Raw genomic sequence first — 18,690 nt, forward strand, 5'->3', positions numbered from 1 at the left:
ATTCCCCAACGTCCACTCTCTGCCAAATGAGATTATCAGCAGCACTAAGAGAGTTTGACTCTTTCTTGCAGTTTCTCTGCATCAAGGTGCATGCTCAGGGAGCAGACATCCCATGAGGTGTTCCCACCATACGGACCCCTGCTTGGCCCCTTCCCCACCACACGTGCCCGCCAGGATCTTACCGGCTGCCCTGTGTAGTGACTTCTTCTCCACTGCCCTACTCTCCTTCCTGGAGTCTGACGGGGGGATGAGTTTCTCTGTTTCTCCGGGGCTGGCTTCCAGAGGCGCAGGTGGATGCGGGAGTGTGAAACTCTGCAGAAGCGGCTTTCTGGGCAGAGGTGGCTTGGAGCTGAGCTGCTCCGGGGACCGGGCCTTCACCTTGCCTTGGTCGCTGGGGGACCTGGCACCTCGAAGCACAGGGGCTGCCCCTTGGGGAGCTTTCTCATCTTTGGGGAGCAGCGTCAGCCCTCCTCTTTCCAGTCGGACCTCGGCACTGTACCGCTTGATCCCCTTGGCTTCCTGGGAAGAGCCTTCTTTGTATTTGAAAGACAGAGAGGTGGACCTCAGCTTCACTGGGAAGGGGTTTCTGTCCTCAGCTGGGGCTAGCTCCTGAGCAGCTGGGCAGGGCTCTCTCGTGCTGGGTGTGATGGACACTGCCTCCTGTGGGCTCCCACCCTGTCCAGCCTGACTGGCTGCTGTGTCGCCAGAGTCCTGGAGGTCACAGACTGGTGGCTTCACAGGGTCCAGCTTCACGATCTGGGGTTCAGGAAGCAACTGGAGGTCATCGAGAGCTGCCTCGCTCCGCCAGGCCAGGCCGCTCTTCAGCAGGGGCAGGCGCATACTGGAGGGGCCAGTGGGACCAGGATGTTCCGGCAGCCGGGAGCCACCTGCCTGAGGCCGCGCCCTGCACGAGGACACGGAGAACTTCTTCACGCTCCGCAGCTCGCTGATGCCACGGCCTCTGCCACTGCCTCTCTCGGTTTTCCGCTCAGGCACTGCCTTCTGGGGACCCTCTCGTGGAGACTCGGCCTGCTCAGTCTTGGGATGTTCCAGGGGAATTACCTCTCTGTCAGGGACACAGAGAGGAGTCTCTGCTAGGGGGGACTCCATAGAGGCAGGCGCAGGGGGCCCACTGAGGTCCATGCTCACGGCTGAGGCCTTGTGCTTCAGGCAGCTCTTGGGCATTGGTGGGCTTGGGGAGGGTGCTGCGGTAGTGTCTTGCTCAGCCTGTTCAGGCCCATGCACTTTCAGTGTGGGTTCTGCTTCCTTTGGGATGTTTCTGTCTGGCTCCTCCAGCTCAGATGCTGGCTCTGAGGTGGAGATAGTGGCGGTGATGGTCTCAGGAGGTTTTGTGTCTCCCTCAGGGCAGTGGGCAGCTAATGGGCTTTCCACGTCTCCAGTATACACTACCTCTTCTGCACACATGGCTTCCTCTGCTGTATCCACAGCCGGGAGAGCTGGGGCGGTGGCAGGCAGCACTTCCTCCTGATCTGCACTATTGGGCCTGGGGTGTACAGCGTCATCAGGCAGACACGGGGTCTCCAAGCAGGGAGCTGGGTCTGATGCAGGTTCACTGACCTCTGGGGTTGTCGGGAGGCTTAAGGGTTCATCTGCAGGGGGGAGCCCTTCCTCCACACTGGCACTGAGTGCTGGGGAGTGCTGTAGGCGCCCGCGCCTGGCACGGGGCCCTCCAGGATGCAGCAAGGTAGCCAGAGGCCTGGGCTCAGGGCCTCTGTCTGGGACCCAGTCCTGGGTCCCTTCCATTTGGATCTGGGGCAGTGGCTTCTCCTCGTATTCCTCCTCCTCGGGTGTGCAGGTCAGGTCACTCAGGGACTCAGACTGTGCCCGCTAAGAGAAACAAAGAAAAGACATCAGCACTGCTATGAAAACAAGAAGCCAATGACCTCCCTGCTTTCTTCCAGGCTCCAGAGTGTTTCGGGAAAGCATCCAAGCTGGACATTCACACACAGGTGTCTTGTCTACATCTCTCCCTTACTGGTCTGCCAGGACTACTGACTCACAAAGTCAGTAGCACAACAGCAGCTACATCCCCAAAACAAAATTTCCCCTCTGACTGTGGGACTGAGCTGCCAAACCAGCAGACAGAACCGAGTGGAGGCAAGGGGACTGACGTCAGACACACATCTGCCAGGCCTCCTGCTCTAACACTTGTGATCTCACTCAACTGAGGAAGATAGGGGCCAGCACTCCCTCTTTTTGCACTTGGAGAGAGCTAAGGGTGCAGAGGTCAAGGCTGAACCAACAGGTTGCCCAGCTGAACAGCTGTGCTCTATGTGCCTCGGCAGGGACGCACCCTCACGTGGCCTGGCCTTCCTAAAAGACAATTCATGTCATGGCAAACATGGCCAATGACGGCCTATAGAACACAATCTGACATCTATGGCTAATAAAGTCCTGTGTTCTCGAGGCTTAAGCTGTTTGTTCTGCTCCACAATGAGGTCAAATCAAGCCTCCACCATGACCCTAGAAGCTGGGCCTGAGTGCCTGTCGGCCTCCCCACCTCACCCCACCCCACCACCATGAACCTGCTAGCACCCTGTGCTCCACTAGCACTGCCCCCCAAGCCCCAGAACTTGCTCCAAATTCTGCCTCCTGCTGCCTTAGCTTACGCCCTCCCTTCCCTGGCCTCCCAAAGCCCGGCTGGCCTTGAGGCATTCTTCAGAAAGGTTCCTGGACTCTAGTCCAGCTTCCTCCTCCTTGTCCCAAAGTCAGTCCCAGCTCCCCTGGAGAGACACGGGACACCAAGGTAATCACATATTTATCAAAAGCAGTATGTGAAAATGGCCAAAAGGATGAGAGGGATTAAGGCTGATCTTTTTCTAAAGTTCATGACCTCAGACTTCTCCAGTCATCCAGGCCATTGCATAATCACCTTTTTCGTCTCCCTTTTCTCAAAAGCAGGAAGCAAGACTCTCCATGGCGTGTTTGCGATAGGTTTAGTTGCTACTCTATTATTTTAACATTTTTACCTGGCATCTGCTTGCTTACAGAACAACCAGGTGACTGTGAAAACAACACCTAAGCCAACTCCTGCCCAAACACACAGTTTTGTTCTTTAGGATTTGAAAAGAGGAAGAGGTGTCAAGAAATCAATAGAGGGAATGTTCTAAAGCTGTGGATTTTCAACTTTGCCATGACACGGGCATTTTGCTACTGCAGGGAAATGTGGAGAGTTCTTCAGATGCAGGTTACATGTTAAAACGAAGGATTTGAGATCCCAGAACAAGTGAGTGGGAAGCTGGGGAGAAGGTCTAGCTCGGCTGCATCCTGACTGAGGCACTGGCAGCTGGAGGAGGTGGTCATGAGACCAGGCTGGATGGAAGAATGGCTGGCTGGTGAACTGTGGGCACTCGACTGCTAGACTGTACATGTTGGTGAGCAGGAGTACCAGGGCTGGGTGAGTGCCAAGCTTGACAAGGTGGCAGCAACTGTTGGCATAGGTGAGACCTGTCTGTGGGTAGATCTGCCTGAGCTAAGTTGCAACACCTGTAGGTGCGTAAAAACGTATGAACAGTCATTTCCCCCTAGTTCTTAAGACTCAGGCTCCAGATGATGTGGCAGCATGTACCTCACCCACCGGTACATAGCCAGAGATTACCTGGCCTGGCAAGGACAGCTGTGCTGTCCAAACAGAGGGATGCAAGGGGACCCTGAAGACGTGTGGGGGCTGAGGGGTGAGGCAGCAGGAGAAGGAGAAAAAAGCTCCCGTGCTGTGAGAGATCAGAATTGCAGGGAGAAGCATGAGGCACTGCTCAGTTAAGGCCAGAGGTGTGGCCAGGCCCGGGGTACGTGGGCAGCAGCTGGAGCAACATGCCCTTCCTTCCCTCACCTGGAGCAGTAAGCGAGCTGGAAGCTCCCTGATTCCTGACAGGGGCTGGGCAAAGGGGAGGTCCTGATAGTTGGGAAGCAGTCTAATGAGCAAGGGGCAGAGGGGGCTGTGGAAGCTAAAGGACAGAGGTTTTCTGCTTACAATCCAAGAGAGGATGGAGGGACAGTGATGCTTCAATCCAGGTAGGAACATATGGACAGCTCTGGTAACTTACCATACCCATGCTTGCTCCAATTCAAACAAGTAGGGCCAAGAAGGGTGGGGACAGACACGGAAGTGGCAGGGTTGGAATCAAGCAATGAATATGTGTGTATGTTTATCTAATTGACTACATCATATTTCCTGTTTGTCCACAAAATGGGGTTTCAAGAATGAAGTTCAAAAGCCAACAAAGACAGCTACAGTTTCGCCCTGGATAGTAAGGGGAAAGATTGTAGCAGGGGCTCCTGGCCAGGCTGTAGCTGGTGGCACATGCCCCTACCACAGCAGAAGACCTCCCAAGAAGATAAAATGCAGACAGGAGAGCCAGAAGGGGCTGGCTTACAGCCGTTGCTCCGCTCAGAACAAGGATGGGAGTTAACTAGGCCTTGTTCCGCTCCCCCAGAACGCAGCCCTAACCAGTTACCAGCTGGTATGAGTTTGCAAAAAGCCCCTTCCATGTACCCAAGGGAAAACTCCCCCTCATCAAGGAGTCCCTGGAATCTTGAGTGGACACGGTCACAGTCAGTGTCTGTGCCTGATGCCTCTCCTGGGTGCTGCATCTACATCCCAGTATCACACTGAAGGGAAGGAGGGAGACAAAGATGTTGGCCTGGGGGGCTTAATCTTTCGTGCCTAAGTTGATCCCACACCTTTTTCCTCACTTTCTCCAGAGCTGAAGGCTCACAGGCCCCACCAGGCAGGGAGGTGGTAAGGGTCCCATACACACTTCAAAGCCACAGAGTGCATGAGACCCCAGGGAGGGTAGAGAGGCCAGGTAGGGCTGGGCCAGAGGTGCCGAGTCAGCTGTGCAATTACCGAAGACAGCCGCCTCATCTTACTGGAGCGCTGGTTCCGGGGCTTTACCAGGAGCTTGTGCTTGGCCGCAGAGTTGTCCAGGCAGGAGGAGGACTCTGGAGGGTAACTGAAGTCAGCCACGGGGGCCAGGCTGCTGTCCGAGGTCCGGGAGGAGATGGCGGCATCGTTCGCATGGTCTGGAGATGGTGGCCGGGATGAGGAGACGAAGGACACCTTTGGTGGGACAAGGAGCAAATGCAGCAAGCATTAGCTTCCAGCCTTAAAGTGGAAGTGGGAAGTGCCAACCTGTGCACCCTCTCCTCTCATCATGCTTGGTGCCCCCATGCTGTCTGAGCGTTCTGTGGGATGACGCTTGCATGTCTCCCCTGACTCTCCACCGGGCAGGCTGCAGGGCATGTCCTCCCTGAGAGAGCTAAGCGGCTGGGGGTTGAAAGTGTGGAGCCCACCCGTGCAGATCTGGCACTCCTCTCTGAGGCCATGGAACTTGGGTCCAGGCTCCCTTGCAGGGCACCCCTGCCATCACCATTCTTACAAGATCCGGCACAGCACTTTAGACAAAAGGGTGACTTTCTCTGATGAAAGGGACCAGCCCTATTTCTGCAAGAGTAGAGTCACCTGTGCCTGTCTCTGGAAACCCAAGAGTATAGACAGGGGGTGGGATTTTAAGAGCTGGAGCCCACCACTTGGCATTCCACCATGGGAGTTGTGTTCATTCTAGAAGGTCTCTCACTCATTCTCTGGGTGATTGGCTTTGAGTCTCTATCTGTTAAGTGTTTCTACTTTAGACCTTAGCTGGGAGGCACTGACAGTCAGCAGAGAGAAAACATGTCCCAAGGAAGAAAAGGGATGCTGGCAGCTGTGGGCAACATTTTGAGACACTCCTTTCAGCGAGTGCGCTCCGAGAGGACTCAGCATCTGCCACTGAGGTCCAGGAGAATGTGTAGTCCAGGGCAGTGGCCTGGATACACAGGACAGAACCTGGGAGATGCTGGGCTCTGGTTTAACCAAAATCAAGCAACCAACAATCTATCTGACCAACCTTTCCATTCAAGCACAGTGCTCGGAATTAGGATCAAATTTACATTTCAAACACAGCAATGTGATTTTATTTACCACACAGGGATGAAGCAAGTCCCAAGGAAAACAGTCTTCTGAGAGCACAAAAAGTGCTGGGCTGGGCCAGTGTTAGCCCCTAGGCGAGGGACCTTGACATGGGCTGACCTTCCCCGACCTCTGTCCTATGTGTGAACCCTTCACTGATATTGTCCTATCCTCACCCCACCCCCCTATACCACATCCTCAGGAACTCAACTCCACTGCCATTCTAAGGGTATTTGGGTCCCAGACAGATTGACACCCTGTGACCAAGAGTCTGAAAAATTTCTGTCTGCCATCAGTAACTTGAGCACACTGGGGCAAGGTCTGGGGAGTGTGAGGAGAACAGGGGAGCTGCCTTGTGTTAAAGAGGGTGACTGGCAGCATTCACCCAGCTGTCACACCAACCCTGTTGGCTCCCAGCACCCCATTTCCCATGGAATTTATGTTTCTAGATGATTCTGGAAGCAGAGGATTTAGAGGTTGAATGTGTGGCCCTTGGCTGCAGGGAATGCAGCAGCGTTTTCAGAATGGCACTGTATAACAGCTGCTTTCCAATGTCCCACCTCAGAAACAGGGCCTCATCACTGTGGAGCAGGCTGAGTACCAGGCCAAAAGCCAGGGAAGTGGGGGTGAGCCCTGCCAACCCTGTTGCAAAGAGGAAGCACCTTGTAAGCAGGAGGCCTGTACTATGTCAGATTTACCTTTGAAATCATCAAATTCATGACTCGTGTGGTCATGAAATTTTTATTGCACATACTTCCTGAGAAATTTAGCCTGCCAGGAAATATCACCTTGGCCACATCCTCAAACATTCGCCACTAAGGACATTTATTTCACCCCCACAGTAATCTGTCAAGCATATAAGTCTGGGTAAGGTGTCATCCAGGAAACAAGGAAGCCACAATATGTCCTCTGTGATTCAAGGCATCACCTGTCAGTCCTATGTCATATAAGCATGCTTGGAAAGGGCACACTGTTGGCCCCTCTGGGTTAGCCAACAGGCCCACAGCACATTCTGGTGCCAAGTGCAATCACTGGCTCTTCATGTTGGGGAAGCAGCAGCCTTACTAAGTCTTAAAGCATGTGGTTTGGTTTCCTATAAAGTGGGTAGATTGTTTGCATTACCCAATAACTGATGAAATCTGAGAACATTTTACAAGCCTGGGGGCGGGGAGGACCCAGGGGAAAAGGGAGGTGAAGGGCTCCCCTCTTAGCTCAGTGAGGAATTGGTGCTTTGTGACGTCATGCAGGTTTGCAGCTGGGCCTGTTCTGCAGTGAATGGGATTGGAAACTACCCGTGTTCTTTCCCACCTGTCCCAGCCAAACGCAAAAAAGTGGTGTACTATGAGAGTCAGAGCTTTGTGGGACGGGAGCAGGCAGAGGACTCAGGCAGCCCACCCTGGCCGGCCTCTTATCCTGCAGCCCAGAATATACAAAGTTACACCTGCTTCCCAGACAGGAGTCACACAGCTGCACACAGGAGGATTTTCAGGTGCTAAGGGGTACAGGATTGGCCTGACAGCATCCATACTACCCTTGCCACCCTCTCTTCCTTCTCCTTGAGGCTGGAGAACAGATGTGTGCATCCTACCACCTTCAGAGACCACTATGGGGCTAGGCAGGGGCAGACTCAGCTTGAGCTGTATTCTTGGGGAAGGGTGGGATCCTAATTTTCTGGTCTGGTCCGTGTGAATCTCCAAGCCCAGGGCTGACTGAAACGCAGCCACACCATAATCCTTCTAAGTCTATGGCATTCTGGGAAGCCACAACTACACAGAATAATCAGGTGCAGGGGGCCTTCCCAGTGTCCAAGGTTAGAGTGGCTGCTGAGTGTACTTAAGGACAGCATAGAATTTGCAGGATGAGGCTGCCATATGCGGTCCCTCAGCCTGGCCTGGAGTAAACAGTGTTCCAAGCAAACAGGTGCATGGGTGCCAAGTGTCAACCCTGGCATGTGTCTTGGGCATAACTCAGGTAACTCCAACTCTGTCCACCTCCAAGCAAAACCTGCCTCCATAGGGAAGGTGTTCATCTAGGGCATCTCTTCTAAATGAGCACCTTGTGCTGCAGTTGATGTTCTGACCACAATGAAGTGACTTGTCTAGAAGCGGCAGCAGCCTCATGTGCTCACGGTTTAGGCCTGCAATGAGCTCAGCTCTTTGAGTTCCTCCTTTGTTGAAGTCCTAAACTCTCACCTGCTTGGCCAGTGCCTGCTGCGACATACCTCACATTTCCAACTCTAAACCAGCAAGTTCTTCTGGCCCTAAGATTCAGACAGGATTCTGCAGCTGACGTGTTGTGTGTTTATTACTTCCTTCCTCCGCAGTCCAAATGTCATGAAAACAAAAAACAGACCCAAAGATGTTTCCTTTCTTTGGAAAGGGGTTCTGGGTCATCTTCTCAGGAAGGAAAGACAGGTACTGTATTCTAACAGATCACCATCACACACACAAAAAATGTCACCCATACCACACTTCCTAACCAGACCTGAATTTCTCCTCAAGGAAAAAAAAAATGAAAACACAGCTCAAGGGCTGAGAGCAGGCTCCAGTGTCCTGGTCTTACCCAGGAAATCTTGGGGGAACACACACACACACACACACACACACACACACACACACAGCTCTAGACAGCTGCCCCCTTTAGTAGGTACTGATGGAGACATTTGGTGACACGGGGTGTACTTGCCTTTATGGTTGTGCTAGGACCCGCGTCATGCAGCAGGGACATTTCAGGGGGGCTATGGGGCAGTCCGTCATCTTCAGAGCTCATGCCAGCATCTTCTGCTCGCTTGGCAGGAAGCCCCCCTGGAGGAGGTGGCCCCAATTTCACATTACACTGGATTTTTAACTAGATCAGGAACAAAGAACATGTACTCTAAGTAATGTCATCGGCAAGCTCTATCAACATATCCTCCTGCTCTAGTTCATTTGTTGGCAGGGGCAGGGGCATGGGGATGGGATATTTTCAACAGCCTTGCACGGGGCAGGGGACTGAACTAGAAGGGCGTGTGCTACCAGCACACATTGCTGAGCTGTTATCCAGAGTGGACATCCAGGGGTGACCTGGTGCATTGAGATGCTGTGATGTGCACTTGACTCTACTCCACCACATCCACCAGAGAGACTCAGCCACAATGACCCAGGAAACGTCTCCAACCACCTCTGCCAGGGGAATGTTTACCTGCAGAGCTTTAATCCGATCACACACGTTCTCCTGGGAAAACACCCGCACAGGTCGAGCTGGGTCCTGTCCCGACTCGGGGATGAAGATGCTGTCATGCGAGAGGGCCCGGCTGCCCATCGGAGTGCCTCTTGATTCCCTAGGAGCAAGGAGCCACTGTGAGACCCAGGCTACCTCCTGTCTCACCAACCCTTGGCTGGGGGCGGGAAGGGAAGGGGGGTTTCTCAGGATGAAAAGGGAGGATTGGAGGGTAAGGAGTAGAAGAGAGGTGGAAAGAGACAGTAAAGGGGCACAGGACTAGCTGGACAGGAGGGATGACGTTGACTATTCTATAGCACAGTAAGGTAACTACACTGGAGAGTAGTTAATTGTATATGTCAATGATCTGGGAGAGAGGCATTTGAAGCAATAAATTATGTCCCCCAGTTAGCCTTATCTCACCCTTATCCATTGTATATATGTATTAAAATGCCACACTTTGTACCCCCTAAATGCCCCAAATAGTGTATGCCAACCATAAGCTGGAAAAAATATATTAAAAAAAATGCTGCTGGTGGGTGATGTTGCCAGTTGGAACACCCACGTCCTGTGTCTGAGGGCCCAGAGTTGAGTCCTGCTTCCTCCACCTCTATTTCTGATCTGGCTCCTGCTAATGTGCCTGGGAGGCACTGGGTGACAGTCCAAATGCTTGAGCCCCTGCCATCCATGTGGGAGACCTAGATGGAGCTCCAGGCTCCTGGTTTTAGTCTGGCCTACTTCTGGCTGTTGTGCATTAATTCAGGAGACAGAGCCAGTAAACAGAAGACCTTTTTCTGTCTCTTTTTTCTGTATTGCTCTTTGAAATACATCAAACAGATAAATAGCTATTTTACAAAAATGAAACCTTACAATAAGCCCTCTGCTTTGTTGAATACCACAGGCCACTCTCAAGGGCACTAGAGACAGAGGAGCGTCCTAAGAGAGCTGCTGGCCAGGTGGTTCTGTTGACATCAAAGACAGGGTTGACAACATGTGAAGTCCAAGGCTGGGGATGTACAGAAAGGAAGAGTGGGCACAGGCCAGGTGCCACAGAGGTTGGGAAAGTTGAGAGCAACAGATCCTGATGGGCTGGAGGTGGAGGCCTGCCTCGTCATGGCATCCTCACAAGACGGTGCAAGAAATGAGAAGGGCAGACCTGCAAGACAGTGCCCTCGCATGGCCTGTTCAAGCCTTCTGAGCTGAGGTTCCTGGGGAACACAGCACTTGCGCCCCATCTTCCAAGCATTCTCTCTAGCCCCAGGGATCTCATCTGGGCCTGAGCCCACAGGCCCTGAAGGTGACGTGGACTAAACTGTCAGACATTGTAAGCAGCTGTGGCTGCCCGAACAATAGGGGGAAGGAGATGACTATGTCTTGATGAAGGAAGAAAAGCTGGCCTCTGCCCACGTTGGACACCGGCCGGGCACCGAGCCCTCCCCCAGGGCTCCCTCCCTGGGCATCCTGTCCTCTGTAGGGGCACTGGGCATTCTGGGGCATGGTCCCACCCTACTGAAGATCAAACTGTTGGGTAAGTGGTGCTTCCTTTTAATTAAACTCTAGCTTGTAATACTAAGCTTGCGAGTGGGCACCCACAGCCCTCAGAGGGTGTGTTCCCACATTTCCGAAAGGGAAACAAGCTAGGCCCTCCCTGCCAGCAGCCACTGCCAGCATTACAATGCTCATGTTTCCACCTGGCTTTTGCTCCAGCAAAGGAATGGCCCACAGCTCCCCCAGAACCCCTAAACCCTTGTTCATGCTTGAGAATCAGGACCGTGGCCCAAACCCCTCCTTTAGGGTGCACTGAGGGCTTTTACCACCCTGAGAGGTCTCCACAAAGACACACCAAGGACAACACAAAGGATGGGAAGCCATCCCGTGTCCTCCAGGAGGTGTCTGAGGAATGGAAATCGTGGAGCATCAGTAGATGGGCAATTCGACCACTGGCCCCGTGGGTGAGATGGCGCTCTAAGACTGAGTGACAGCAGGGCAGAACAATGCCCGTGAGACATCAGTTCTGTAAATGTACAAGCACTCCACAGTTTGCAGAAGATGGACTTAAGAACCTGAGTTTCTTTTGGTGCCGTTCCCCCCCATAATTTGTAGGAAACGTGTATTGTAAAAAATTTGATCTGGAGTTCAACATTGTTTTTGCTCCAAAATCAATTCCTATTTTTTAATTCCACCTTCCCATAAACTTTTTAAAATACTCTCGTACTTTATGAACATATCTGAACATTTATGTGCTTGCTTGTATTTTAAAAATAAAAATGGAAGGATATGTAAATAATAAAAAGTGTTTGCTGGAAAAAAAAATACTTTTTTCAAGGAGAAACAAAGGACAAAGGTCCTTATACTTACACATTTGTCTTTGAAACTATAAATATTTTACATAAACAAAAAACAGAATAAAAAAAGAAAAAAAAACAGCTCTAAAAGTAGAAAACAAGTATAAACAAACCAATCTAATTTTATATCAGGTTGTTGACATAACTACACAGAGAAAGGAATGATGTCAAGTGACTTTATGTTCTCAGCTTTTACTTTTTCTGGATGTTGAAAAATTTGAGAGGCTGGGCCCGGCGCGGTGGCGCAAGTGGTTAAGGTCCTCGCCTTGCACGCCCGGGATCCCATATGGGCGCTGGTTCTATCCCGGCAGTCCCGCTTCCCTTCCAGCTCCCTGCCTGTGGCCCGGGAAAGCAGTCGAGGACGGCCCAAGGCTTTGGGAACCTGCACCCACATGGGAGACCCGGAAGAGGCTCCTGGCTTCGGATCGGCCTAGTATCGGCCGTTGTGCTCACTTAGGGAATGAATCATCAGACGGAAGATCTTCCTCTCTGTCTCTCCTCTGTGTATATCCGCCTTTCCAATAAAAATAATAAAAATAAATCTTTAAAAAAATTTTTGAGAGGCTAAAAGACAGAGACAGAAACTGACAGAGGAAGAGGAAACAAGACCTCCCATCCACTGGCTCATTCCCCCAAATGCCCTCAGTCCAGGCTGAAGCCAGGAGCTGGAAACTAAATCAGGGTCCACCAGCTGTTCCTAGGGTTGGCACTAACAGTAAGATGGAAATGGGAGTAGAACCAAGACTGAAACCCAGGGGCTAGGATATGGCATTCGGGTCTCTAAATTGCCAGGACCAACACCTAGCCTGTACATAACTTTTGACTCTCCATCCTGAAGAAGATACAGTCCAAGAACAACAATAGTAAATAAAAGGATGTCAAGTTGCACCTGCTTCTCCCTTTCATATTAACACTGACACTACAGCAAGACAACAACCCATACTCGGTAGTTTTATTAATTTGGTTCTTGTTTTGATCTGGCCCAGTCCTAACTCTCCTGGCTTTCTGGAGAGTGAACCAATGGATGGAGGATCTCTCTGTAGGTAATTCCGACTTTTAGGTAAGATAAATAAATACATCTTTTTTTTTTTCATAAAGCAAAGGTAGAACATGTTTAGAGTACATAGTCTCTGCTGGAGAAAGAAGATAATGAAATTATTATAGGATAAAGAAAATAAGTAATTGTGGTAACACTATTAAGCTTTTTCAATATAAGAAAAAAAGAATATAAAGAATCAAAAAGGTAAACATTTCCTCTTATTAAACTTGGACTGGAGATGAATGGATGTTTTACTTCCTCAAAAAACAAAACTTATTTTTAATTATATCCACTGGGAAGGTCTAGAAACAAAGTCAGCCTCCCAGTAATGATCACCTCTGGCAGCCAGACTTACAGTCTTTAAACTCCATTCCACATTATTCAGAAGGAACCAGGTTGGAGAACAAAGACCTGATTCGTTTGGGGTGGGCAATATACAAAGGAAGCCCAGGAATTCCCAGCAGGCCAGAAAGCAAGGAAGCTTTGGAGGCAAGTGTGCTCATGAGAAAGGAACCAAGAGTCAACATGAAGTCACCTTCAGGGGCCAAAGAAGGGACAATGTGAGCACGGACAGGAGTCACAGCAATCATGGGTTAACACAAACCAAGTGCACAGAAATCAGCAAGTCCACAGTGACACATGAGGAGACAAAAACAAAGAAAGAACAAAAGTGTCATTAATAATTATGGGGAGTTGCTATGGTACCAGGTCATCACTCTGAGGACAAATCAATAAAGGAAGATCCACACATTGTTCTGTCTGTCCCGTGCAAACTGTATTTCAGTGCCCCCCAAGCAGTGATGAAGAAAAGCTCTTTGTCATGGGAGAAATCTAGTTAGCAAATGTGAAATAATGGCAGAATTACAAAAATCCTCGTTTTTGCAAAGTGATTACAGATCACATCGACAGTTCCCCAAATCCCAGCTATGACTCTTGTGGGTTTTCTTTTTAGAAAGGTATTTATTTCAAAGGCATGCTCTCGCTCTCTCTCTCTCTCCCCACTGGTTCACTCTCCCAATGCCTGCCAGAGCTAGAACTGGGCCTGGCTGAAGCCAAGAAAGAGCCCACAACTCAGTCCGGGTTTCCTATGTGAGCAGTGGATATCCAAGTACTTAAATTGCCACCTGCTGACCTCTAGCATGCCCAGTAGCAGGAAGCTGGAATCAGAAGTGGAGTTAGGACTGGAGCAGAACGGCTTGGTTTTAGTTTCACTAGAAGGTGCACAGCCAGACTGCACAGGTCTCCTGGTGTGATGGCACAGGACACACCCATCACCATCTTAAACCTACATCCAACAAAACATCCAGATCCAGCTATGTGTTTATGGGAAATGGAGAGACACAGGCACGTATGTCCTCCACTCAAATGCCCTAAGAGAAAGCAAATCCGAACTCCGGGATGCTTCCAGTGCAAAGGGTTTTGCTCCTGCCAGGGATCAGTGACACAAAACAGAGGGGTGAGTCACCTGTAGATTGAGAGGCTGACGACATGTGACCACACAGAGAGTGACATGACAAGTGGAGATTGATTTTTAAAACCCACAGAGCCCCAAGTGGTCTGGCAGCCCCAGTGAACGTCAGCAGGCAGAACCACTGTGCCCACAGCCATGGATGAGAAGGAGCTGCACACGTCAGAGGCACGCAGAAGGAGGCCTCTGTGCTTTGGGCTCGACTGTGCTGCTTCCAGAAAATGCTATGTGCCTTAACAGCCCATTGCTGATCTTTCTTTCTTAGTGATCTCCCAGAGACAGGGTGTATGTGTATGTGTGTACCTGTATGTGGAGGAGACTGTGTGTGCATATGTATATTGGTATGCGTGTACACCTGAATGAGGAGGGGACAGTGTGTGTGTGTGTGTGTGTGTGTGTGTGTGTGTGTGTGTGTGTGTGTGTGCGCGCGCGCGCGCGCGCACGTGCCTGTATGTGGAGAGGCCTGGGCAATCTCCCGCGGGCTGGACTGCTGATGACACTGAAACATTAGTGTTCTCAAGATAGCGTCTCACTCCCTGAGCATTTGGAACATTTTGCTTGTAAAACTGTGTACACAACTCCCCACTTGGAGCAGAGAAAACAAAAAAAAAAAAAAAAAAAAAGGAAAATCCTCTTTCCTTTTCGGTCCTTTGGCGCCACCAAGCGGTCAGTGTAATTCCTACTCCTTGAACAAGAGGTGAACAGGAAGATGGAGCAGAGGGGACAGGATGCCAACACTGGGTTGTTCGAGTGTCAGACGGTATCACCCTGTGGTCTGTACCCCAATTTCGAATGACATAATGCACTGCAAAGTTTTGTCCTAAAAAATCCCAAGCTGTTAAAGATGTAAATGTTGGCAAAAAAAAGAGAAATATCTTTTTCCTTTTGGTCTCAGAAATGTTGGGATAATGCAGCATGTGTATTGAAACGATATTTTGATGTAATGCAAGTTACAAAAGTAAGGTTTTCTTCACTCAGTTCCCCAAATTTTTACGCCTGTTGCGACTGTTCTTCTGTATGTCATTTTGGGATGATTTTTCTAGGACTAATCAGCAAGAGGGCTTTCCCCACCCCTGCCCCTCTCCTTCTTATGTCTCTTTGAAAACACTGGTATGAAATTACTCACAGTTGCTTCAATTTCAGAAAAATGTGCTTTTCTAGCACAACATCCAGGTTCCTACGAGTCTAAAGGCAAATGAAACTATTCTAAGCCTGCTACTTTCAGGGGAAGGATGGTGGGTACACTTCAGATCTCCCCTAAGATTCATTTTCACTCATTCATAAAGGGCTATTTCAAAAATCTGTGGCAAAAAGGAATTAAAAAGTAAAGTTAATTTGGTTATACATAGGGGTTTTTAAATATTTGTCTATTTATTTGAAAGTCAGGATTCGATTGGAGAGAGAGAGAGACAGAGAGACAGAGAGAATATGTTCCACCCACTGGTTGAGTCTCCAGATGTCCACAACCACCAGCCCTGGGCCAAGCTGCAGCCAGGAGCCAGGAGCTTCTCCCAGGTCTCCTATGTGGGTGCACTTTGGTCATCTTCTGCTTCTTTCCCAAGTGCATGAGCAGGGAACTGGATAAGAGGAGGAGCAGCTGGGTCTCAGACGTGCCTATACGGGATGTCAGCACTGCAGGCTGTGGCTTTACCCGCTATGTCACGCTGCTCCCCCTGCCCCCTGCTAACCCCACCCCAACTCCCCAATGTGTACTTTTTTTAATTTCCATTTTCATGAACTCCCTGAAGTCCTGCATGTGCAGTACTACTTCTACCAATGCCATTGTGAGTTTTCCTTTTCACAGCAGCTACCAAACCATGTTTTTCCCCAGGTTTTTCCATCCCTCTCTGTTGGAAAAGACAGAAAATAAAACTTGTGTGGAAGACCCTCTGGACCAAATGAATTACCTAGAAGGCAAAAAAGACCCAGAAATCCTGCAAGTTCACAAGACAATGAAGTAAAGCACGTGGGTCCTCCTGCACCGGGAGTCCTCTCCTTGGCACGGCTCAAGGATGGAAGGACGGAAGGGAAAAGTACTTACTCAAGTTCATCCTCGGATTCGTAGCCCACGGGTCCCGACTCGATGGCAATGACCTCACTCTTGGCCTGACTTTGCTTCCAGGCGCTACTGCCCGTGGACGAAGGAGATTCTTTCCGCTTCTTCTTCCCAAAGAACTTCTTAAAAGTTTTGAATTTGGATTTTTTCTTTCCTAAATAGATGTTAAACACGACAACAAAATAAGGCTGTGAGTGCACAGGCGTGCACACAGTGGTGAGATGCGCACATGAAAAACTACTTCACACCGTAGTTACTAACTCCAGCAAATTATCTCTACCTTCTGGAAGTACATCATATGCCAGTTTCACACTCTTGGAAACAAACCCAGATCTCAGCTTATTGACATCTGAGTAGCCAGGCCAAGGATGTCTTAAAACATGGTCACCCAATCAATATACACACAACTTTCCTCTCATGTGAAATGAAGCTTTAATATCACACACACACACACACACACACATATATATGATTAAAGGATAGTCAGAGGGTCAGAGGGGAGCTGGCCTCAAGCTGGCAAGAGGTGGCTGGCTAGAATATCAGATGCCACCATGAGCTATCAATTCCTGATAACCAAAAACTCCAAACCATGATGATCTCCTGAGTGGGAAGGTGTGCCCAGGCTGAGCCTTATTCAGCCACACTTCCTGGATTATTAGAACTTTCCTTATTAAAAAAAAAGCACACACTTTATTCATTTATTAATTTATTTAAAAAGCAGAGTGGCAGTAAGGAAGAAATGGAAATCTTCCAATTGCTGGTTCGATTCCCAAATGTCTATAACAGCTAAGGCTAGACCGGGTCAAACTCAGAAGCCTGGAACTCCATCTGAATCCCCACCACGTGGATGGCTGGGAACCAAGTACTTGGGGCCACCATCTGCTGTCTCCCAGGCATATCAGCAGGAAGCTGGATCAGAAGTAGGGGCAGGACTCAATCCCAGGGATGTGCGCAGAGGCTTACTTAGTCACACCACAATACTCAGCCCATGAACTGCTATAATTTATGAGGCTTTTTAACATTTTGTAATCACTTCTCTTGTATCACCTTCATTTCCATACCCAGATTCTGTCACATTTAGGACTCCACAGCTTCATTTTAGCAGGTCAGCATCATTCCTTTCCTTTGGCACACTGACAAGAACTGATAATGGGAGTCAGTAAAGTGAGGCAAGAGGTAAGCCACTGCCTGCAACACTGGTGTTCCACATGAGTGCAAGTTTGTATCCTGGCTGCTCTGTTCCTGATCCCTCCCTGCTAATGTGCCAAATTACCCCAATGCTTGGGACCCACCCGAGGCTCCTGGCTTTGGCTTGACACAGCACTGATCATCGAACCAACATATGGAAGATCTCTTTCTTTCTGCAACTGTCTTCGAAATAAATAAATAAATAAATAAATAAATCTTTAGAGAATTGATAGTAGAAGTATTCAAAATGACTGTCTAATGCATGCTGAAAATTTACTAAAAACAATTTAGCTAAAGTAGTTTGCTTCTACATAATTTAATAAACTGAATTCCTTTCCAAAAAACCTAGAATATTTACATTTTGCTTGCCTGAGTGTCCCCTTGGGTAACTGGCATGATCTCGTGTTCATGTGCATAATCCTTAGTCACCCTAGAAGTTCCTACTCACTTTGGGCAGAGCCGGTCCCTTGTTAAAGGGATGTGAGTTGTACAGGAAAATTTCCTTACAAATGAAACTTATCTAACTTTGATCATCAAAAATTTCTTATGTTGGGCCCGGCGCGGTGGCGCAAGTGGTTAAGTCCTCGCCTTGCACGCCCGGGATCCCATATGGGCGCCGGTTCTAATCCCGGCAGCCCCGCTTCCCTTCCAGCTCCCTGCCTGTGGCCTGGGAAAGCAGTTGAGGACAGCCCAAAGCTTTGGGACCCTGCACCCGCGTGGGAGACCCGGAAGAGGCTCCTGGCTTCGGATCGGCATAGTATCGGCCCGTTGCGGCTCACTTGGGGAGTGAATCATCGGATGGAAGATCTTCCTCTCTCTCTCTCCTCTCTGTATATCCGCCTTTCCAATAAAAAATAATAAAAATAAATCTTTAAAAAAAAAAATTTCTTATGTTGTTAATAGACAGTTTTCAAGGAAGGATAATAAGCTTTGATAATTAGTTTGAAGAAAGTCTTCGTTTTGTTCAGGAAAGCCCCTAGCCTTTTTGCCTGCTTCACCAACTGGTACACACTCCTGGAGCTTCACCATCTTGACACAGGCCCCGTCCATGGCACAGACAACGTGGAGAGCAGCATGGCTCCCAGCTCCCGAGTGTGACTGTTCAGCTTGCAGCGGTCGCCAGCAAATGTCTACATCCTGCTTCTCTTCCCGCTAGGCCTCGTAATCAGCCTTCACCGACAGTCACAGGAACGCTCTGCTTTCTACTTCTTGACTTTTTTAATTAAGTATATTTTACCAGGAATTATTCTTCCCCCAGTTTCTAAATGTACTGGCAAAAATTATGAACATCTCCTTCATGTCATGGCTTCGGCAGCAGTGGAGTGATGCTTGTGTCTCAAGCATGGTGTGAGTTTTGCCTCATTCCCATACTCTGCCTATTTCTGGCCTTGATCAGTTGCACCAGAAGTTAATCAAACTAGCTGCCTG

At 49.6% G+C, this 18,690-nt stretch overlaps 1 protein-coding gene across 1 annotated transcript in view; it reads right to left on the minus strand.

Moving 5' to 3' along the window:
• CRACDL (CRACD like) overlaps positions 1 to 18,690 on the minus strand; it is a 62,811-nt gene that overhangs the window by 16,886 nt on the left and 27,235 nt on the right. The window contains exons 3-7 of the mRNA XM_040993375.1: positions 16,060 to 16,228; positions 9,149 to 9,287; positions 8,654 to 8,815; positions 4,868 to 5,080; positions 183 to 1,848 (exon numbers count right to left, since the gene is read on the minus strand). Of these exons, the coding sequence (XP_040849309.1) occupies positions 183 to 1,848; positions 4,868 to 5,080; positions 8,654 to 8,815; positions 9,149 to 9,287; positions 16,060 to 16,228 (2,349 nt within the window). The remainder of the gene's footprint in view (positions 1 to 182; positions 1,849 to 4,867; positions 5,081 to 8,653; positions 8,816 to 9,148; positions 9,288 to 16,059; positions 16,229 to 18,690) is intronic.

Source organism: Ochotona curzoniae, unplaced genomic scaffold (genome assembly GCF_017591425.1).
Source record: "Ochotona curzoniae isolate NIBS_2020 unplaced genomic scaffold, NIBS_Ocur_1.0 contig_883, whole genome shotgun sequence".
Taxonomy (NCBI): Eukaryota; Metazoa; Chordata; class Mammalia; order Lagomorpha; family Ochotonidae; genus Ochotona; species Ochotona curzoniae.